The sequence below is a fragment of the Acanthaster planci genome, linkage group LG07 (assembly GCF_054643075.1).
Source record: "Acanthaster planci isolate LZ-2023a linkage group LG07, COTS_SCS, whole genome shotgun sequence".
Classification (NCBI taxonomy): Eukaryota; Metazoa; Echinodermata; class Asteroidea; order Valvatida; family Acanthasteridae; genus Acanthaster; species Acanthaster planci.
In genome coordinates this window covers 9,230,107-9,253,820 of record NC_141783.1, presented here as the reverse complement: position 1 = coordinate 9,253,820, position 23,714 = coordinate 9,230,107, and the positions used below count along the sequence as shown (strand labels likewise).

At 42.3% G+C, this 23,714-nt stretch overlaps 1 protein-coding gene across 18 annotated transcripts in view; it reads left to right on the top strand.

Annotated features, from left to right (window-relative positions):
- LOC110990166 (uncharacterized) overlaps window positions 1-20,618 on the top strand; it is a 117,246-nt gene extending 96,628 nt beyond the window's left edge. For 6 of the 18 annotated variants that reach the window (XM_087139157.1, XM_087139159.1, XM_087139160.1 and 3 more), the window contains 7 exons: window positions 13,993-14,108; window positions 15,369-17,520; window positions 18,289-18,430; window positions 19,428-19,539; window positions 19,802-19,869; window positions 20,160-20,224; window positions 20,413-20,615. In XM_087139157.1, coding sequence (XP_086995283.1) covers window positions 15,482-15,874 — 393 coding nt within the window. In that variant the 5' untranslated portion in view covers window positions 13,993-14,108; window positions 15,369-15,481 and the 3' untranslated portion in view covers window positions 15,875-17,520; window positions 18,289-18,430; window positions 19,428-19,539; ... (1 more) ...; window positions 20,160-20,224; window positions 20,413-20,615. Of the gene's footprint in view, window positions 1-8,573; window positions 13,191-13,992; window positions 14,109-15,368; window positions 17,521-18,288; window positions 18,431-19,427; window positions 19,540-19,801; window positions 19,870-20,159; window positions 20,225-20,412 lie in introns of those variants that run through there. The other 12 variants (XR_015425942.1, XR_015425946.1, XM_087139161.1 and 9 more) reach the window with 11 other exon arrangements.
- Window positions 20,619-23,714: the final 3,096 nt, after the last annotated feature.

Here is a 23,714-nt window from a genome sequence, read left to right as displayed (position 1 = left end):
CCGTAGGGCAGCGGTTGAGACATAGCCCATCCGTAGAGATTGTTAGCATCTAAATAAAGAACGTAAGACGTCGGTTGATTTGAGTCGTAGTTTTGAGACCCGGATTGTTGGCTTTGGCATGACGTTTACCACCCATGCTAGACATACATGTACCACCTCGTTCAAAAAAAGAGGTGTTTATCGAGATCTATTAAAAGCTCGAGTTGAATACCAGTTTGTTTCAACAGCGCCTCCCAAGAGAGACTTGGTGATGTGATGTGTGTTGGCTGGGTCTAAACCGTAGTTGGTCCTACAAAAGTTGCGAAAGTTTTCATAAACACCGGCTGATAACTTATTCTCAGACTGAAATAAGTCACTGCGCACACACACTTCACTTTGTCTTCTGGCCACAGCTTTGTTTTATTTCCAAGAACTCTTCCGAATATTGCCAGATACCAGAATTTTTTGGGGCAAACTGGTAACAAAATTGCATTTTCATCGCACACACCAGACCCAGCCATGAAATAGGGCACACCAGGCCCACCTTAAACACGGCCCATTAGATCGTGAAATATTCAGGGCAAACCAGACCCTACTGTTACTTGTTTTAGAGAGCTATAAAAAGCTTCTCTGGATGAAAGTTGAGTTTCATTAAAATGATCAAAACCGTCTACACATTAACAGGGAAAAATGCCTTTTTGTAAGAGCATATCTGTGCTGTTGGGAAACCGATGTTGGAGTAATTTAAACGCACCATGGGGACAGGCTTTAACCAGATTGTCTAGAGATGCAGCCATAAAATGAAACGAATCGATAAATTGCAGTTGACCCAATCTAAATAAAATATATTTTTCAGAGTTTTTAGCGATGCAGGTTAGTTTTCCTTGGTTAGATACCGAATACCTTGCATGATCAAATGAGCATCGTAGTTTTCCAAGTTGTGAATTACAACTGGAAGGTGGGTTTTGTTAGGCTTGACTTGGAGTTTGAGGTTAGAGTAATCGTGAGCTGGGCCTCTACGTGTATACTTGCCGGTGATGTGACAGTGGTCTCTGACCTTTCTAAACTTGTTAATGGGTTTTTTCACATCTCATGCAGACAAAGTCAATAATGCCTTTGGTGTTTTTAAAACTAAAATCCATGCATTACAATACCGTACATTTTTGGTTTTTTATATATAGGGCATTGATACTGATAGTCTTTGATAGGATATATGGTCTTCTCGCAAATCCAACAGATGTTGCATGCATTGTGTTGTTTTCGAAGTTCAGGCAGCCAGCATAGAGGTTTTGGGTTGGTAAACATCTGGTTAGTGTTATCTACAATATTTCTTGTGTGAGAGCCTCCATAAAGTTAGTAACAGCGTCTTCACCTCTGTAGGTCTGATCGTTTGTACAAACACCATAAAAGCGTACGACTTTGTAAGAATAACCAGACGGTCTGTGGTGTTGGGTTTTGACCGTGTTAGTTTCTTGTGTTGACGCAGGTGCTGGCACAGGTTCTAACACAGATTGGCATACTGTAGGTCACAAAGAGAGTGTCTTGCTTGTTTTTATAATTTTAACCTTGAGAAAGTTTTTGTCTTTTTTGGGTAACACTTCTTTGGAAGGAGTGACGTCTATTCCTTGACAGTCTTCGCAAAAAGTCTAGAAAAGTTTTTAATCCAAGAGTAGTGTGCATTTTTGCTGTTCCTAAACAAAAGGAGGTTGATTTATTCTTTGTTTTTGCAGTTTTTAGTCTTGTAGAGGGGGAGGGTCGAGGTGGGGTAGAGGTCCTTGTAAAGTTCTATCGATATACATAGATAAAGTGACTTTTGGATATTTGAGGGTGGGTTAATTTTTTTTGTTTGGTTTTAAAGAGTTAGCTTTACCTACAGATTTTACACTGTGACTTATATTTTTTGTGTTCACAAGAGAGATAGATCTTGAGGTATGCAATCCTTGACATTTTGCGCTATTTCTTTGGTGTGTGGTCTACATTCCCAACAATGATATTTATGTAACCCGTGTTTACAGGTGCTCCATTTTTTATTGCGTGCTATGCATTTCAAGCAACTATTAGTAAACGTTTTGTTGGTTTTGAATTTTAACTCCTTAAACTCTAACAATGGTATTTCTTTGAAGCAAGTGTTACACATTTTGGTTTCCATGTTTGATGGGTGTTGCAAATTGATTTTATTATATATCGATATTTTTTCAAGTTTTTAAAGAGATAGGGTGGTGGTGAGATGAGCGTGTGGTGAGAAAAGCGGATGGTAAGATGAGCGGGTGATGAGATGAGCGGGTGCTGAGATGAGCAGGTGCTGTGATGAGTTTGGTGGTGAGATGAGCGGGTGCCGAGATGAGTTTGGTGGTGAGATGAGCGGGTGCCGAGATGAGCGGGTGGTAAGATGATTGTGGTGCTGAGATCAGCAGATGCTGAGATGAGTGTGGTGGTGAGATGAGCAGGTGGTGAGATAAGTGGGTGGTGAGATGAGCGGGTGATGAGATGAGCAGGTGGTGAGATGAGCGGGTGCTGAGATGAGCGGGTGCTGAGATGAGTTTGGTGGTGAGATGAGCGGGTGCTGAGATGAGCGGGTGGATAGATGAGTGTGGTGGTGAAATGAGTGGGTGATGGGAGAGATAGAAGAAGTGTTGGAGAGAGGTGGGAATTTCTAAGATTTTTTTTTTCATTTTTAGGGCTTGGGTAGATACCCAGGGTAAAAACGGGGTCTTGAAATATCCTACGCCCCTGCTCAGTTGGGAGAGCGACCGCTCCTATTTCGAGTGTAGAGATATGTCAGATCAAAAAGTGTACAAGTCAGTTCAAACGGGTTAACAGTAAAAAGGTAATGACGGGTCCAATACTCTACTACCTGACTGACGGGCCCAAGTGTTCTTTTGTGCGAGAACAGCTTCAAGTGGTACCCGAAGACACTGTGTTACCGCCTGGTTCTGCTGAGACTTGAGATTGAGCTTGAGTTGTGAGTGAGCACAGCGAGCGAGTTGTTTTGTAGTGACCGTAGGCTAGGGTATCTATCCTGCCGGACAAAATGTATCGGCTTGGTATCTGGAGAGAGTGTATCTTTATAAGATTCTTGGGTTAGGTCTCTATCAGTTGCAATTTTAATGACTCCTTTGGCTGTCTTGAGTGCGTTCTCGCTGCGCTTGCTTGTGAAAATTGAATACACCTTGGGTCTGATACAGACAACTTCCCATATAAATTGCCCACCAAATTCGTCTTTAAATTTCCCAATGACTTTTTTGTTTGTTTGGTTCTCGAGCCGATGATCTTTTGGGTAGTTGCTTGTATCAAAGGATGTAGGTTTGCGGGTACACCATGTAAAAAAATCTCTTTTGGGAAGAGGTGTGGTTCTGAGAAGAACCGGTGAGTGTTCAACTCGACGTTTCGGCCAGTATGCTCTGGCCGTCCTCAGGAGAATGTGTTGCTGACTCGAGTGGATGCCGTGTAATAAAGGTTGTCTGGAGTCGGTGAGGCGTGATGTGGATTGGTGGCTTGCTAAGGGTGCACTGGAGCATGTAGGTGTTGGATCCAGTGGAGGATTAGGGGTGGAAATTTGGCAGGAAACTAGTTTGGGCGGGAAACTGGAGGACCCTACTGCCCGTGTGGTGGTGGTGGTGGTCTTGGGTGCTAGCAGTGGCCGCCAGATGTCGCTCAGCTTGAATCCGATGTCTTGTGGGACGGTGTTGTGCCGGAAGATTTCGATTGCCTCCCGGATTCTTCTTGGGTGCCAATGCTTGATGGGGGCGATGAGTTCTGCGTTGTCCCATTCGATGCGGTGGTCTGATGTGTGTGCATGTTTGATGATTGCTGATTTCTCGTAGTCTCCTCTGCGGCCGTGTGCTCGATGTTCTCATCCCTACTCACCGCGGATCTCAAGCCCACCCTGTGGCTACGCTATGTGGACGACACTTTCGTCATATGGCCCCACGGTCAAGACCAACTCCAGGAATTCCTCACATACCTCAACAAACAACACCCCACCATCAAGTTCACCATGGAACAAGAGCAAGATGGCCAACTCGCCTTTCTTGATGTCAACCTATCGAGAAACAAGGACGGTAGTCTCAACCATCGAGTCTACCGGAAACCTACCCACACCGACCGGTATCTGCATCAGCGATCCTTTCACCATCCAGCCATCAAGACGTCCGCCAACCGCACCCTTGTTCGCAGAGCCCATGAGATCTGCGACCAGGGCAACCTCAACCAAGAACTCAAGCACATCAAGACGGCTCTCCAACTCAATGGATACAAACACGTCAACCTCTCCAAACCCACCAACAGGACGATAGGGTCTCCTATACCCGAAGTCTCCCCACCACCCCCGGCGTTAGGGTCCCCTATAGCGGAAGCCCCCAAGTCCCCCATTTCCACAGTATGTTTGCCTTTCCTGGGCCCCGCATCACACCAACTCCGCAGGATCCTTCAGGCAGCCGACATCCGGGTCATTCACTCAGCGCCCAACAAACTGCAGAACCTGCTTCATACCCACAAGGACAAACAAACACCCAGCAGTCGCCCCGGTGTCTACCGCATTCCCTGTGAATGCGGCCAAGTATACATCGGGGAGACCGGCAGGAACCTCCACACCAGACTTCAAGAACATCGAGCACACGGCCGCAGAGGAGACTACGAGAAATCAGCAATCATCAAACATGCACACACATGGGTGTATTCTGATTCACTGACACTATTTTGTAAAGCTTTGCCAGACTTGTTGTGCTTGGGTGTATTCTGATTAGCTGACGCTATTTTGTAAAGCTTTGCCAGACTTGTGCTTGGGTGTATTCTGATTCACTGACGCTATTTTGTAAAGCTTTGCCAGACTTGCTGTTCTTGGGTGTATTCTGATTCACTGACACTATTTTGAAAAGCTTTGCCAGAATTGTTGTGCTTGGGTGTATTCTGATTAGCTGACGCTATTTTGTAAAGCTTTGCCAGACTTGTGCTTGGGTGTATTCTGATTCGCTGACGCTATTTTGAAAAGCTTTGCCAGAGTTGTGCTTGGTTGTATTCTGATTCACTGACGCTATTTTGAAAAGCTTTGCCAGAGTTGTTTTGCTTGGGTGTGTTCTGATTCGCTGACGCTATTTTGTAAAGCTTTGCCAGACTTGCTGTTCTTGGGTGTATTCTGATTCACTGACACTATTTTGTAAAGCTTTGCCAGAGTTGTTTTGCTTGGGTGTGTTCTGATTCGCTGACGCTATTTTGTAAAGCTTTGCCAGACTTGCTGTTCTTGGGTGTATTCTGATTCACTGACACTATTTTGTAAAGCTTTGCCAGACTTGTTGTGCTTGGGTGTATTCTGATTAGCTGACGCTATTTTGTAAAGCTTTGCCAGACTTGTGCTTGGGTGTATTCTGATTCACTGACGCTATTTTGTAAAGCTTTGCCAGACTTGCTGTTCTTGGGTGTATTCTGATTCACTGACACTATTTTGAAAAGCTTTGCCAGAATTGTTGTGCTTGGGTGTATTCTGATTAGCTGACGCTATTTTGTAAAGCTTTGCCAGACTTGTGCTTGGGTGTATTCTGATTCGCTGACGCTATTTTGAAAAGCTTTGCCAGAGTTGTGCTTGGTTGTATTCTGATTCACTGACGTTATTTTGAAAAGCTTTGCCAGAGTTGTTTTGCTTGGGTGTGTTCTGATTCGCTGACGCTATTTTGTAAAGCTTTGCCAGACTTGCTGTTCTTGGGTGTATTCTGATTCACTGACACTATTTTGTAAAGCTTTGCCAGACTTGTTGTTCTTGGGTGTATTCTGATTCGCTGATGCTATTTTGTAAAGCTTTGCCAGACTTGTGCTTGGGTGTATTCTGATTCACTGACGCTATTTTGTAAAGCTTTGCCAGACTTGTTGTTCTTGGGTGTATTCTGATTCACTGACGCTATTTTGAAAAGCTTTGCCAGAATTGTTGTGCTTGGGTGTATTCTGATTAGCTGACGCTATTTTGTAAAGCTTTGCCAGAGTTGTGCTTGGTTGTATTCTGATTCACTGACGCTATTTTGAAAAGCTTTGCCAGAGTTGTTTTGCTTGGGTGTGTTCTGATTCGCTGACGCTATTTTGTAAAGCTTTGCCAGACTTGCTGTTCTTGGGTGTATTCTGATTCACTGACACTATTTTGTAAAGCTTTGCCAGACTTGTTGTTCTTGGATGTATTCTGATTCGCTGATGCTATTTTGTAAAGCTTTGCCAGACTTGTGCTTGGGTGTATTCTGATTCACTGACGCTATTTTGTAAAGCTTTGCCAGACTTGTTGTTCTTGGGTGTATTCTGATTCACTGACGCTATTTTGAAAAGCTTTGCCAGAATTGTTGTGCTTGGGTGTATTCTGATTAGCTGACGCTAGTTTGTAAAGCTTTGCCAGACTTGTGCTTGGGTGTATTCTGATTTGCTGATGCTATTTTGAAAAGCTTTGCCAGACTTGTGCTTGGGTGTATTCTGATTCACTGACGCTATTTTGAAAAGCTTTGCCAGACTTCTTGTTCTTAGGTGTATTCTGATTCACTGACACTATTTTGTAAAGCTTTGCCAGACTTGTTGTTCTTGGGTGTATTCTGATTCGCTGATGCTATTTTGTAAAGCTTTGCCAGACTTGTGCTTGGGTGTATTCTGATTCGCTGACGGTAATTTTGAAAAGCTTTGCCAGACTTGTTGTTCTTAGGTGCATTCTGATTCACTGACGATATTTTGTAAAGCTTTACAAGACTTGTTGTGCTTTGTTGTATTCTGATTCACTGACGCTATTTTGTAAAGCTTTGCCAGACTTGTTGTTCTTGGATGTATTCTGATTCACTGACATTATTTTGTAAAGCTTTGCTAGACTCGTTCTTGGATGTACTCTGATTCACTGACACTATTTTGTAAAGCTTTGCCAGACTTGTTGTTCTTGGGTGTACATGTATTCTGATTCACTGACGCTATTTTGTAAAGCTTTGCCAGACTTGTTGTTCTTGGGTGTATTCTGATTCACTGACGCTAGTTTGTTTAGATTTGCTAGATTTGTTGTTCTTGCGTGTATTCTGATTCACTGACACTAATTTGTTTAGCATTGCCAGATTGTTGTTCTTGGGTGTATTCTGATTCACTGCCGCTAGTTTGTTTGGATTTGCTAGATTGTTGTTCATTGGTGTATTCTGATTCACTGACACTATTTTGTTTAGCTTTGCCAGATTTGTTGTTCTTGGGTGTATTCTGATTCACTGACGCTATTTTGTAAAGCTCTAGCTGCCAGACTTGTTGTGCTTGGGTGTATTCTGATTCACTGACGCTATTTTGTAAAGCTTTGCCAGGCTTGTTTTGCTTGGGTGTATTCTGATTCGCTGATGCTATTTTGTAAAGCTTTGCCAGACTTGCTGTTCTTGGGTGTATTCTGATTCACTGACACTATTTTGTAAAGCTTTGCCAGACTTGTTGTTCTTGGGTGTATTCTGATTCGCTGATGCTATTTTGTAAAGCTTTGCCAGACTTGTGCTTGGGTGTATTCTGATTCACTGACGCTATTTTGTAAAGCTTTGCCAGACTTGTTGTTCTTGGGTGTATTCTGATTCACTGACGCTATTTTGTAAAGCTTTGCCAGACTTGTTGTTCTTGGGTGTATTCTGATTCACTGACGCTATTTTGAAAAGCTTTGCCAGAATTGTTGTGCTTGGGTGTATTCTGATTAGCTGACGCTATTTTGTAAAGCTTTGCCAGACTTGTGCTTGGGTGTATTCTGATTTGCTGATGCTATTTTGAAAAGCTTTGCCAGAATAGTTGTGCTTGGGTGTATTCTGATTAGCTGACGCTAATTTGTAAAGCTTTGCCAGACTTGTGCTTGGGTGTATTCTGATTCGCTGACGCTATTTTGAAAAGCTTTGCCAGAGTTGTGCTTGGTTGTATTCTGATTCACTGACGCTATTTTGAAAAGCTTTGCCAGAGTTGTTTTGCTTGGGTGTGTTCTGATTCGCTGACGCTATTTTGTAAAGCTTTGCCAGACTTGCTGTTCTTGGGTGTATTCTGATTCACTGACACTATTTTGTAAAGCTTTGCCAGACTTGTGCTTGGGTGTATTCTGATTCACTGACGCTATTTTGTAAAGCTTTGCCAGACTTGTTGTTCTTGGGTGTATTCTGATTCACTGACGCTATTTTGAAAAGCTTTGCCAGAATTGTTGTGCTTGGGTGTATTCTGATTAGCTGACGCTATTTTGTAAAGCTTTGCCAGACTTGTGCTTGGGTGTATTCTGATTTGCTGATGCTATTTTGAAAAGCTTTGCCAGACTTGTGCTTGGGTGTATTCTGATTCACTGACGCTATTTTGAAAAGCTTTGCCAGACTTCTTGTTCTTAGGTGTATTCTGATTCACTGACACTATTTTGTAAAGCTTTGCCAGACTTGTTGTTCTTGGGTGTATTCTGATTCGCTGATGCTATTTTGTAAAGCTTTGCCAGACTTGTGCTTGGGTGTATTCTGATTCGCTGATGGTAATTTTGAAAAGCTTTGCCAGACTTGTTGTTCTTAGGTGCATTCTGATTCACTGACGATATTTTGTAAAGCTTTACAAGACTTGTTGTGCTTTGTTGTATTCTGATTCACTGACGCTATTTTGTAAAGCTTTGCCAGACTTGTTGTTCTTGGATGTATTCTGATTCACTGACATTATTTTGTAAAGCTTTGCTAGACTCGTTCTTGGATGTACTCTGATTCACTGACACTATTTTGTAAAGCTTTGCCAGACTTGTTGTTCTTGGGTGTACATGTATTCTGATTCACTGACGCTATTTTGTAAAGCTTTGCCAGACTTGTTGTTCTTGGGTGTATTCTGATTCACTGACGCTAGTTTGTTTAGATTTGCTAGATTTGTTGTTCTTGCGTGTATTCTGATTCACTGACACTAATTTGTTTAGCATTGCCAGATTGTTGTTCTTGGGTGTATTCTGATTCACTGACGCTAGTTTGTTTAGATTTGCTAGATTTGTTGTGCTTGGGTGTATTCTGATTCACTGCCGCTAGTTTGTTTGGATTTGCTAGATTGTTGTTCATTGGTGTATTCTGATTCACTGACACTATTTTGTTTAGCTTTGCCAGATTTGTTGTTCTTGGGTGTATTCTGATTCACTGACGCTATTTTGTAAAGCTCTAGCTGCCAGACTTGTTGTGCTTGGGTGTATTCTGATTCACTGACGCTATTTTGTAAAGCTTTGCCAGGCTTGTTTTGCTTGGGTGTATTCTGATTCGCTGATGCTATTTTGTAAAGCTTTGCCAGACATGTTGTTCTTGGGCTGATTCTGATTCGCTGACGCTTTTTTGTAAAGCTTTGCCAGACTTCTTGTGCTTTTTTTGTTTTTGTTTTGCTATTTTTTTAAAAACTGCTATAAAAAGCACTCGGGGTGGTAGCAGCGTTTCGTTAAACTTTTCAAACGATTCCATGTATTCGTAGAGACAGATCCCCTTTTGTAAAAGAAGGGAGCTTTGCTCACCACACGCTTGCTCTTTGGTCCATTTGAGTTTTGAGTTTGAGTTTTTTGACACGCTTTTACAAGCCTGTCTAGCGACGTTGCCATAAAATGAAACTAGTTTATAAATCGAAGCTGGCCTAGAGAAAACGAGACATACTTTTCGATGTTTTGGGGAATGCAAAAGATCTTGTCAGTTTGTTCATTACCTTGAAATAGGCTTGCACTTTGCCTAATGAGATGCGCGTCGTAATTTTCTAAATTGTGTAACACGACTGGGATTTGTGTTTCGTTGGGAGCTATTCTGAGTTGTAAGTTACAATTGGCGTGGGCTGCACCCCTAAAGGCCCCTGTCACGTGACAGCGGTCTCTCACTTTGGGGTTTTTGCTAAATTTCTTGTTACACCATAAACATCGGTTATCGTTGGGGTCCGGTGAGATCTCTGGTTTGTCGCACCAGCATTGATATTTGTTATAAAGATTTCTTTTTGCAGATCCAAAAGGTTCTAGCTTGTCTAAATTGCTGTTCTTGATCGCATGTGAGCTGTAAGGGTTCAGGGTTTGCAAAGATGTCATTGATCTTTTCGACTTCCAACATTAGTTGCTCCACAAAAACTTGAGCAGCCTTTGGACCTCTGTAGAGCTTTTGAGCAATCGTTCTTGCATCACATCTAACAACTGTGTAATAAACACCACAAGCGATGTGTTTTTGAGGGCGAGCTTTGTCACCTGTTGGCTGTAAGATCGATTCAAAATCTGCATAAATCACAAATGGTGTTTTTTGTTTGTGTTGGTAGCTAGTGAAAGACAGTGTTGAGGACCCATCTGTGGTGTCTTTTGGCATTTCAATAAAACAGGGAGGGGTATCAAGCCATTTGAACTCTTCAAAGAGTCTGTTTCGATCAGCTTCTCTGTTGTAGTGTGAATTGCAACGACTGCAACAATAGATTTTACCGTTGTGTTTGGTAATCTGTGATGACAGTAGTCTCGATTCGTCTTTGATCCAACAATAGTGAGAAACTGTTTCACCGTTCGCTTGGCTCTCTCCTGTGATATAAAACAAACTTACTCGAGATTTGTTTTTGCCCCATTTGAAAATTGTTTGAATTATACAAATAAAAAAATTCAATTTGTGTAGGTTGAAAGGGTTGAGACCTTGTATACCAAGTTTTTTTTCTGGTTCTGGATATTCATATCCAATGACGTTACTTGTCGGGTTGTTTTGTTTTTCGATACGAGGGATCTGTGATAGCGGTGTAGGAGAATCCTGAGAAGTCAAGACCGTCATCTGTGGTTTAACTCTATAAACGTTCGTAATACACTTTATAAATGGGGTTGGTGTGAAGTTGTTTTAAAACATGAGGAGAAAACTTTCTTGGAGCTGCCCTTAGACACCAGGGGTCAAAATTAACGGTGGTCCGCTGGCCCGAGACCAGTAGAAAAGTTGATGGACCAGCTGATCTAATAAGACTGGTGGTCCAGTGGAAATCTGATGTCTTTCCTGTCTTCAAAAATATCTCTCAATAACCTTTTCTCACATTACACTGCTTATTTTTATTTGTCTTCCTACTTACGTTTGCAATTAAAAAAAATGTTATTTTCACGAGTTTTCATTCGCATTTTGTTGTCGCAGTGGTGAAAACATTTTTACCCTTGCATAGACTTCTTGTTCTTTGGTTTCTTCAGGTCTAAGTAATCAATAAAACCGCACTTGCCATCGCCGTTTGGAGTTAAATTGTCGAAGACATTTTGTGTCACTGTAATTTTGTTATATATAGTACTGCGATAAAATTCCTTAAAAAAATTCAGGGTCTTGGTTAAACTATGTGGGTATAATTTCATAGTTAACAAGGTTGTTTTTAAACTTGGTGATTTCTTGCACGTTGACCTCAATAAATTTATCTAGGGTGATATATGATTGTATGGCTCGTATTTAGTAGGGTTTGAGCACCTTGTGGTTCCTACCCGTTGGAGTAACTTGCAGCCGGTGTAATTTAGCAAGTCTTTGAGATAAGATTTGTTTCTAGTGGGCCGATTTTTAAATAACCTGGTATAACGCTTGATAGCAGTAATGTAATCGAGTCTCGTGTAGTGTTCTTTGGGAGGAATAATGATTTATAAAATTTCACATTTAAGCTTTTAGCGCTGGCTTCTTCCATCTGAATACATTATAAGAAATTACGAGTTTGTCCTGAGGCAAGTTTGGTACAATTTTTATTTAGGTCTTATTTTATATAATATTATTTGTTTAAAGATATCATTTTAACCCACATTTCACTGTGAAACGTGGGTTAATTTACGTTAAATTAAATATGTCACTTTAAGCAATTTTAATACGTTTACACGTTTTACACTGTGATTTATATTTATCATGTATACAAAATCTAGCACAGTGACAAGACTCGCTTTTTTTTTTCATTTGACCACGGGGACAAGTCAGTTTACAGCTTTCACATAGATATTTATATTTACCATGTTTGCAAGTCACCCATTTGTTTCGTCTGTCTGGGCACTTTGCCACATTTTTGTATAAAAACACCACACTCAGTACTCCAAGACCTCAGTGTGTTATGACCCGGCACCCCAAGTGATATGCTGGGGGCTGGCATCGGTGACTATTCAAATCCATTGGCAGCCACCTGCTCAACTTCGCAGGGTTCTGGGGGAGAAATTACATGTACTTCAGAGGAATGGGTGCTCACTTCACTTACCAACTGCTATCTGGAATTTATGAGTCCCCCACCGTCCGATGTATCTTTCCGGCCGACTCCAGTTCCAAAAGATCAATCCCAGTAACATGCTCTGGAGTCGGAGATCTCAACGCTGCTGCAGAAGTGCACTATTGTTCTGGTGCAACCAACGGGAAACCACCAGGGCTTCATGTCAACATTCTTTCTGACCCCAAAGAAGGAACCTGGGAAGTGGAGTCCGATTCTGAACTTAAAGCCACTCACCGTTTTCATAAAAACGAAGAAGTTCAGAATGGAGACGCTGCGTACCGTCCTACGATCACTTCCCGTCCCGACTTGGGCGTAGTCCATCGACTTACAGGACGCCTACCTTCACATTGGCATTCATGTACAAGAACGACTGTTCCTCCGCTTTTCATATCGTCACCTGGTCTACGAGTTCTGCGCGCTGCCGTCTGGTCAGACGTGCTCATATTTCAGTACCTCGACCACTGGTTGATAGTCGGATGCTCCAAAGTTGAGGCTGCCTTGGCAACCAAGACAACGTACGACCTTGCATCTCACCTGGGTTTCTTAGTCAACCACAAGAAGTCCAGACTGACCCCGTTACAAACACTGACTTTCCTCGGGGCAGTTCTCGACTCGAACCATGGCATTGTTACTCGCACCGACGAGTGCGTGGACAATCTCACGCAGTGTGTATTCAGGGGACAATGCCAAGCGAACGCCAGGGCATGGCTCCACGTACTCAGTCTGACGGCCAGCCTTACCGACCTCGTCCCTTGGTGCCGGCTTTACATTCGGCCTCTACAGCTCCACCTTCTATCTTCCGGCCGAGCAGAGATTCCCTCAATTGCTATAGGTTCGTCTATCAGGCCTGATTTACCATCACCTGTCGTCGTGGTCAACCAGGGCCAATTAACCTTATTGCTGGTCTTCCCTTTGTTCCACTTCAACACGAGATAGTTATCACCACCGATGCTTCCAATCTCGCTTTGGGTGCCAGTCTCCAGTCGTATCAGATTTCCGGCTGGTGGGACTCGTCCCTAATGGGTTCCCACATCAATGTACTTGAACTTCAGGTGATTTTCGAAGCCCTCAGCCACTTCCAGCCTAGAAATAGAAAATAGAAAACAAAGGAAAGAGTTTCATATACAGATGCCACTTGACACCCTGTGCACAAACCCTATGATCGTGGTCTGAAAAATTGTCTTTTCTAGGTCAACGATTTGGTATTTTCCCTCATAAATAGAACTTTCCTGGACACATTTTTGCTTTCTGACGGCTATTAATAGAGCACTGTAGGGAATAGTTACTGGTGGCTGTATATATGGAACTCTTCCCAAAACAAAAATTGGCGGAACTAGCATTTTGCATTTTATTGGACAGACACTTTGTTGTGTTAAACATACCTGTCCATGTAGGGCCCATTTGATTTGGTGGATCCAGATCCTGATCAGTGATTTGATATTTGTTTACTGACACCAGAACCTGCTCAGTGGCTGGAGTGAACCAGTGTTAAGATTGATCTATTCAAGATCCAGATCCCGTGTGAAACAAAAAGACCCTCACATGGGTATACATTTACATGTATGTACGTGTACCGTATGTAGAGGTTGACAGTAAAGTTATTCAGTGAAGGAGTCTTACACCAAACAAGTACACACATACATGTACGTGTGTGTAGGTTGTACGTACATGTACACGAACCATACCGGTACATGTACGTACATCTACTACTGTTGTTTCAGTCTGGCAATAACCAGACCATGATGTCATACATTTCAATACACTTCCAAGCCTGTTGCTTGATACATTTCATGCAATGCAGACGTTTCTTTTAGTTAATTTTTGGCATTTTCCATTTTGACATTTTCCTCCCAGGTGCTATTCACAATTCAGCATGCAGCCGTACATGTACTGTACGTATACGTCATGTCTCAAATCATCAATTTGATGTAACTCAGGAATTGTGAAGTTTCTGTGCTCTCTGCAGTTTGGTAAGTCTCTTTCCTATCCTGAACTTGAGAAGCTCAAATTTATGAACAAGGTACCGGTAGGAAACAATTCCATAAACCCACACCACTGATTTTTCCTTGCAGTGATCTACAGTCATCTAAAAGCAAAACTGTGTCATAAAAACATCAATTTTTTTCATTGAAAATATTGTGATCCGTGTGCAACTTTTTATCACATTCGGTTCTTCTGAAGTTGGGATCATTTTGTAATGAATTTTGTGATCCACGTGCAACGGTTTATCACATTTGGTTCTTCTGAAATTGGGATCATTTTGTAATGATGTTTTTGTCCGTTGTACATGTATGAACCCAGCAGCATGAAAACTTGTATTGAGCACCATGCGACCATTCTGAATTAAACTGCCTTGTAACCTTCCACGCATACAGGTCTGATTAATACGCTCAGATCCAGCAGCATAGTGCAGCACAGGAAAATTGACATCTGTGCCGTTTTATGTCCTCCGTCTTAGATTCAGTAATAAGAAGAAATTCACTTTAAACATTACTAGTGCAAGTGCAATTTTTTGGCTAAACCTGTGCCAAAAACTGAACTTTGACACTTGGAGCTTGCTCTGTCAGTGCTGTGTACAGTACAGTAGGGCTGCATTACATGTATGTGACATGTATCAATACATGTAAAGATAATTTGGATAGGAAGATGTTGGCACATTGCTCAAGTCTTACAGTAATATTCCTTGTCACAGGGGATGGTTATTTTCATTGGATGTGTTGGGTGAAAGTACATGTAACTGTCACGTTTGATAGACATTTTAGGTATCATTTGACACTTGAAGACCAGTATGCATATTGTATGAAATGTTCCTGTTGGGAACTTTGTCAGTATTCCCCTTCCGGCCAGAGCAAAATTTGAAATAAATGAAATACAATGAATAACAAACTTACTGAACTACCAGCCCTATTTTCTTTACAATGTTTATTCAGTATTCATTGTTCTGGTCTTTGGGTTTGTTATCAACGTGCAATAAGGCCAAGACTGTCAGCGCTTTCCAATGTACATGTACTTGTGTCATGTAAACCTGTCATCGTACTAAAACCTATTCTTTGAATATTTCCTTGCTACATTCTCAGCTCAATTATGCATCTTTTCATAATTCATACAGAAAGTTTAAAGTGTATTTTAAACTTGAAAGTTTCAAGTGGTGAAAGTAAAAGTTTGGTTTTGCAGATTCTCTAGTAAAACAATAATATCTTCCTGTTTACATGTACCTTTGTTGCATAAAGGGAGAGTCAAAAAAGCACACAGGTAGACAGCCTGAAGTCGTTAGAGATTGGCTGAAGATATTGACAGGCTGAAGTTAGCATCGGTGCTTAAGTTGACAGAGGTAGACTGGCCGATGTCGGCCGAAGTGGATACGCTGACAGTAGAGGTAGACAGGATGATGTCGGCAGAAATAGATGTGCTAAGGTCGGCAGAGGTGGTCACGCTGACAGTGGAGGTATACAGGCTGACATCAGCAGAGGTGGTCACGCTGACAGTGGAGGTATACAGGCTGACATCAGCAGAGGTGGTCACGCTGACAGTGGAGGTATACAGGCTGACATCAGCAGAGGTGGTCACGCTGACAGTGGAGGTGTACAGGCTGACATCAGCAGAGGTGGTCACGCTGACAGTGGAGGTGTACAGGCTGATGTCAGCAGAGGTGGACAAGCCAATGGCAGAGGTAGACAGTCAGAGAGTTGAAGTCGTCAGAGGAAGACCAGTTGGCATTGGATATGATGATTTGTGATGACGTGTTATTATTTGAGACTTACCGGTAGAGATTTAAAAGTGCTTCCATCTTGTCATTCCTTATGTCTTGATGGATTCATCATTTTTGAGACAAATTACCTGCTGTTGTTCAAGAAGCTCCCTCTGAATACTTTTTTCAAAGTTGACCTGCATCAATGGGAATTTCCTAAATTTGTCGAAGTGTAGTTAATAGAGATTTTGTTCATTTTTGCATCAATTACTTCATGTTGCATTTTCATTAGGAATATAAATTTGTTTAAATGACTGCAGTGAACGTTATACACAAAAATTCAGCTGTTTGTTAAGTTCCAGTGCTGTAAAGTTCTTGAACAGTTTAAGTGATTCAGCCCAATACTGCTATTCTGAACACCTCTGTACCAAACATTGGGGTATACTGAACATTCTCCTTGGCTCCTGAGTTCTCCATACCGAACATTAAAAGGTTGCTTTAAAAGGAAATACATTTAGGACTGATGAGAATACTGACAAGTTTAGGAAAATCTGCCTTGCAAAAGATCAGTGCCAACACCGTCAGTATCTATGTGTTTAATTTGCTTCAGAAATTGTATTTGATGATGTTTATTCTTGTAATAATGCTGCATCATCTTCTCAAGATTTTCTTTTAAATGTACGTGTACAGGTATTACCCGGGGCGGCTTTTGGCTCCCAAATCTATTAGCCCATGCCTCATAATTAATATTTCCCCCATTCACTCCTAAAACAAGATTCAATCCTAATGTGATCAAGAGTCAAGCCCACAACTACCTATTAGACCACTTTCTCCGATCTCCTTGTAAAGACATCAGATTGTCTTGATAGTGTCATTAGAATCAATGTGTTTTATTGTACAAGGGGTTATGATTTTTAGGTTCAAGTACGTGTACCCGGTACTTACATGTACATGTATCTTAAAGGGTGTAAACTTCAACTTGAGCAGATATACTAAAATATGGTCTTCAAGATGCACTACTCACTCAATTCTGAGTTCAGCTATAAGCTATATAAGCCTGCAAATCTCAAATGCAAAGTTTGAATTTTAATTGCAACAGAAAAAGAGTAACATTTTGAATTTGTGCATTAATGCAAATTGTTTGGTTGACTGTCATCTGTTTTGGGAGCTAAGAACAACTAATTTGTCCATGGTTTTACGTGTATTTAATGGTGTCCATTCTTTGTTTTTCGTATTCATGCCAAGAAACAGAAGTGAGACTAGACGCCATCCAGTCTATGCTGCTTTCCTTAGGATGTCACAGCGATGTGAATAATACCAGTCCCCACTACACAGCTGTTTGAGAAGCTCTTCCATCTCAGTGGATGCCTTTCCGCCCATGCATTCAGTGACCGGGGAATCCCATCCTGGACAACGCACGTAACGATTTGAGTATGGCGTCTCGTGACTGATCCTCTAACCATTTGTGGATGTTTTCCTACCAACATCACTGCTCCACGGATAGTGCTGTTCTGTTGTTTCTCCACGAGGCCTTGATGCAGCCCCCTCGTAGATGCCCAACCATCCTATGTGTGTTACCTGTCTCTTGATGCCATTGATGTTATGCTCCGGCATACGCCTTGCCATTGATACCAGTTCCCGGTGGCTACTTTTCTGCAGTGGTCCCTTCTGTGTTAGTGTTGCATCTCGTGAATGTGAGTAGTGTATTTACTAAATCAAAGCTTTCCATGTTATGCTTTGCCCAAACCGTTGTCATAAAAGTTGTGAACTACGCTTGAAATTACTATTTGCAACAGAAATCCAAGAGAATACTTTATTTTCGGCTTGGTCCGCATGTGGATTGGGTTTTCAGTCCCTACCTGATTCCGTGGGTTTTACCCAGAATATTCCTCTGGGGTTTTCTTCCCACCTCTAAAAGTGTAACTGCTTCTCATTGTGTCCTCACAGCAGGTTTCTTCAGGCTTGTAAGCTACAGTGCCAAGTGTACTTTTAAGGAATCCTTGGTGTCATTATCAGAAATAAATAATAATAATAATTTCCCAAGAACCTTGTGGGTAGCCATTTCATATTCAAGAAACTATCCTTTTTCTGAATTCAGTAGAAATCTATTTGCCTTTTTAACATTTTTGTTCAAAGTTGTATGGATTTCATATTGAAATAAGCTTTTTGGTATCAACTTTGGAAAAACAAGTGAACCAAAACATCTAGAAAAGCTTTAAATTTTTAAAATTTTCTGTCCTTTTCTGAGCTGTCCAGTAAAAGTGCAGAAGACAACTGCGTGTTTTTTGGTTGACATACATTCCTTTTTTTCTGTTTTGCATTTTTACATATTCTGTCGACATATTCTGTCAGTCTTTTATTAAAGTCTCACCCTAACAGGTTAAGTTTAGTATGCCTGAATAAAAGAATAATTTGACGTTTTTGTTAAACCCTTGCTTTTACTGACCCAATTTCAAATACAGGTATTGTGTGGCTTCTCATAGCTTGCTGGCTATTGAGGGACATACATCATTGGCTTCCAGTAAACTAAGAACAGAGCAGTTGATCATCTCTGTCATCTCATCAAACAGCAGTTTCAGACGCCTTACAGATTTCACTTTTAAGGTGAGCGAGATTTCTTTTGCAATTTCAGAAGAAGCTCAGCATTTGGGCAAATAATTGTTATTTCATACACGATGTTTGTGAAGTCTGTGAACATTTATGATGTGTCAAACACGAACTTGATTGCTCTTCACAGTCTGCATTGCAGGGCATTGCCATAGAAATATTGTCAAATATTACACCACTGACTTTCAAGAGTTGGTACTTATGGCGGTGTTGAAAGTTGGTCGATAATCTTGCTTTTTCAAAAGTCAGGGTTTCCGCTGTAAATAATACCATCAAGTGGTTTTTTGGTAAAATGAAGAAGTTGCAATCTGTAGCTTCTTTGGATATTTTATCATATGATTTAACAGTTAATATAAAATTGAAAAACGACCTCCTCTTGGTGTGAGCCTTTGAATGTGGGATGGATTGGGGATGTATGTGGATGTGGGTTTTGATTCTGTTCTGAAACACAACTGCAAAAACAGCAGCTGAAAACCAAGAGATGAATGGGCAACTTTATTTGGAGGTCGACGAAAAAAGGACAGTCCCAAAATGTTACTTTATTTTCAGTTTTATTGAATATTTCCAGCAGATGAATCATTTATAATTGACCTTGCCAATTGGTATACAAGCTTAAAGACGTGAATTTCACATGGCCGTCAGATTTAGTTTATTGGACGTTTTTTGACTTTCCCTTTCTTTTGCATCATATTTCTCCAAAACACTCTTTTCCCACAAAAGGTAAAAAAACAAGTTGTATGAAAGGAATCCACATTGTGTACCACATTCCCTCCTCTATACGTCGGTCTCAGCAGGAAGTGACGTATTCCGTATAGTTGCTGCACCACAAACTGACTTATCATGTGTACAAAGTCTTATGGATGGTATGTCACTTTGTGGTGAACCCAACAAATTATGTATATTTTTGCAGTGGACTTTAATACTTAAAGTAATTTGTAAAGAACTGTTGATTATGCAGACATCCCATGTCCCCTTTATGTTACCTTTGTTGCAGGTAGAGATAGTCACCAATGCACAGAGAGATGCTGATGTCAGCAGAGGTAGATGTGCTGAAGTCGGCAGACGTGCCAAAGACGGCAGAGGCAGACAAGCTGATGTTGATTGAGGTACGTTGTGGATATGATGTTTTATATCTGTTATCCGTGATATACTGGGGACAAATTGCCTGCCATAATCCCAGGATGCTCACTCCAAACGTTAAAAACATGGACGTCAATCCTCTGAAGCTGTAGCCTAGTTATTTCAGATTTGTTTTACGTTGCATTTTTTAATGTGTGAACCCTGTTTACCGTTGTAACCAACATTGCAACTATAACTCAAAAACGGCTGTGGTAGGCTGTGTAACGTTATCAGTTTTTTTAATTACAGCGTGGAAGACACCTACATGGACATCGACAGGAGGAGAGACAGACGGAAGCGAGATGACTGTCCTGAAGGTTAGGCTTCGAATGTGTTTTTGGCTGATATACCATAATGCACAAGAGGATATAGTTTCATGAATTTATCTTTAAACTGCTGGTTTAGAATGCACTGTTTCCCAGCACTTTGGAATGATGTGGTCCATTCATACCATGGTAGATATTTTCGACAGGGCTAACCCTGAATATATGCATTTTAACATTCACTATTTGTAAAAACCCAGGTGGAAAATATCATAAACAGAGCGTGGCAAATGGAACAAAATCCTTGCAGTTTGCATAATGCCTTTATACATTGTTTATTCCAGCTTTCTGGATTGACTCATCAATGGGGAGGTAGACAGTGTAAAGGAAGGAACAGATTATAGTACCGGTAAGTTTTTTAACCCGTTTTCTTTAATGAAATGGGAATCAAAAGCTCAATAAAAGCACGTTAGATGTTCTTCACAATTTATAAACGTTAAAAAAATGCACTGTTTGTCAAATACTTTGGAATCTAGAATGTTTGTCAACTCTGCAAATATATTGTGATTTAATATGTATTTTTTCTGTTGACTACAGGTTGGGAAGATCATCTGATGCCTGAAGATGAGTGAAGTTTCTTTCAACTCGGAAGAATGAACATCAGTAAAGCCGCTAAAAATTTGTCCTTAGACTCCCTCCCACCTCCCCGTCCGCTAAAAATTTGTCCTTAGACTCCCTCCCACCTCCCCGTCCGCTAAAAATTTGTCCTTAGACTCCCTCCCACCTCCCCGTCCGCTAAAAATTTGTCCTTAGACTCCCTCCCACCTCCCCGTCCGCTAAAAATTTGTCCTTAGACTCCCTCCCACCTCCCCGTCCGCTAAAAATTTGTCCTTAGACTCCCTCCCACCTCCCCGTCCGCTAAAAATTTGTCCTTAGACTCCCTCCCACCTCCCCGTCCGCTAAAAATTTGTCCTTAGACTCCCTCCCACCTCCCCGTCCGCTAAAAATTTGTCCTTAGACTCCCTCCCACCTCCCCGTCCGCTAAAAATTTGTCCTTAGACTCCCTCCCACCTCCCCGTCCGCTAAAAATTTGTCCTTAGACTCCCTCCCACCTCCCCGTCCGCTAAAAATTTGTCCTTAGACTCCCTCCCACCTCCCCCTCCGCTAAAAATTTGTCCTTAGACTCCCTCCCACCTCCCCGTCCGCTAAAAATTTGTCCTTACACTCCCTCCCACCTCCCCGTCCGCTAAAAATTTGTCCTTAGACTCCCTCCCACCTCCCCGTCCGCTAAAAATTTGTCCTTAGACTCCCTCCCACCTCCCCGTCCGCTAAAAATTTGTCCTTAGACTCCCTCCCACCTCCCCGTCCGCTAAAAATTTGTCCTTAGACTCCCTCCCACCTCCCCGTCCGCTAAAAATTTGTCCTTAGACTCCCTCCCACCTCCCCGTCCGCTAAAAATTTGTCCTTAGACTCCCTCCCACCTCCCCGTCCGCTAAAAATTTGTCCTTAGACTCCCTCCCACCTCCCCGTCCGCTAAAAATTTGTCCTTAGACTCCCTCCCACCTCCCCGTCCGCTAAAAATTTGTCCTTAGACTCCCTCCCACCTCCCCGTCCGCTAAAAATTTGTCCTTAGACTCCCTCCCACCTCCCCGTCCGCTAAAAATTTGTCCTTAGACTCCCTCCCACCTCCCCGTCCGCTAAAAATTTGTCCTTAGACTCCCTCCCACCTCCCCGTCCGCTAAAAATTTGTCCTTAGACTCCCTCCCACCTCCCCGTCCGCTAAAAATTTGTCCTTAGACTCCCTCCCACCTCCCCGTCCGCTAAAAATTTGTCCTTAGACTCCCTCCCACCTCCCCGTCCGCTAAAAATTTGTCCTTAGACTCCCTCCCACCTCCCCGTCCGCTAAAAATTTGTCCTTAGACTCCCTCCCACCTCCCCGTCCGCTAAAAATTTGTCCTTAGACTCCCTCCCACCTCCCCGTCCGCTAAAAATTTGTCCTTAGACTCCCTCCCACCTCCCCGTCCGCTAAAAATTTGTCCTTAGACTCCCTCCCACCTCCCCGTCCGCTAAAAATTTGTCCTTAGACTCCCTCCCACCTCCCCGTCCGCTAAAAATTTGTCCTTAGACTCCCTCCCACCTCCCCGTCCGCTAAAAATTTGTCCTTAGACTCCCTCCCCACCTCCCCGTCCGCTAAAAATTTGTCCTTAGACTCCCTCCCACCTCCCCGTCCGCTAAAAATTTGTCCTTAGACTCCCTCCCACCTCCCCGTCCGCTAAAAATTTGTCCTTAGACTCCCTCCCACCTCCCCGTCCGCTAAAAATTTGTCCTTAGACTCCCTCCCACCTCCCCGTCCGCTAAAAATTTGTCCTTAGACTCCCTCCCACCTCCCCGTCCGCTAATAATTTGTCCTTAGACTCCCTCCCACCTCCCCGTCCGCTAATAATTTGTCCTTAGACTCCCTCCCACCTCCCCGTCCGCTAATAATTTGTCCTTAGACTCCCTCCCACCTCCCCGTCCGCTAATAATTTGTCCTTAGACTCCCTCCCACCTCCCCGTCCGCTAATAATTTGTCCTTAGACTCCCTCCCACCTCCCCGTCCGCTAATAATTTGTCCTTAGACTCCCTCCCACCTCCCCGTCCGCTAATAATTTGTCCTTAGACTCCCTCCCACCTCCCCCTCCGCTAATAATTTGTCCTTAGACTCCCTCCCACCTCCCCGTCCGCTAATAATTTGTCCTTTGTCCTTTGTCCTTTGTCCTTTGTCCTTTGTCCTTTGTCCTTTGTCCTTTGTCCTTTGTCCTTTGTCCTTTGTCCTTTGTCCTTTGTCCTTTGTCCTTTGTCTTTTGTCCTTTGTCCTTTGTCCTTTGTCCTTTGTCCTTTGTCCTTTGTCCTTTGTCCTTTGTCCTTTGTCCTTTGTCCTTTGTCCTTTGTCCTTTGTCCTTTGTCCTTTGTCCTTTGTCCTTTGTCCTTTGTCCTTTGTCCTTTGTCCTTTGTCCTTTGTCCTTTGTCCTTTGTCCTTTGTCCTTTGTCCTTTGTCCTTTGTCCTTTGTCCTTTGTCCTTTGTCCTTTGTCCTTTGTCCTTTGTCCTTTGTCCTTTGTCCTTTGTCCTTTGTCCTTTCTCCTGTGTCCTTTGTCCTTTGTCCTTTGTCCTTTGTCCTTTGTCCTTTGTCCTTTGTCCTTTGTCCTTTGTCCTTTGTCCTTTGTCCTTTGTCCTTTGTCCTTTGTCCTTTGTCCTTTGTCCTTTGTCCTTTGTCCTTTGTCCTTTGTCCTTTGTCCTTTGTCCTTTGTCCTTTGTCCTTTGTCCTTTGTCCTTTGTCCTTTGTCCTTTGTCCTTTGTCCTTTGTCCTTTGTCCTTTGTCCTTTGTCCTTTGTCCTTTGTCCTTTGTCCTTTGTCCTTTGTCCTTTGTCCTTTGTCCTTTGTCCTTTGTCCTTTGTCCTTTGTCCTTTGTCCTTTGTCCTTTGTCCTTTGTCCTTTGTCCTTTGTCCTTTGTCCTTTGTCCTTTGTCCTTTGTCCTTTGTCCTTTGTCCTTTGTCCTTTGTCCTTTGTCCTTTGTCCTTTGTCCTTTGTCCTTTGTCCTTTGTCCTTTGTCCTTTGTCCTTTGTCCTTTGTCCTTTGTCCTTTGTCCTTTGTCCTTTGTCCTTTGTCCTTTGTCCTTTGTCCTTTGTCCTTTGTCCTTTGTCCTTTGTCCTTTGTCCTTTGTCCTTTGTCCTTTGTCCTTTGTCCTTTGTCCTTTGTCCTTTGTCCTTTGTCCTTTGTCCTTTGTCCTTTGTCCTTTGTCCTTTGTCCTTTGTCCTTTGTCCTTTGTCCTTTGTCCTTTGTCCTTTGTCCTTTGTCACCTACCTTTTATTTCTAAGTTGTGAATAAATGCACACAAAATAACCAGATCTGCTCATTTATT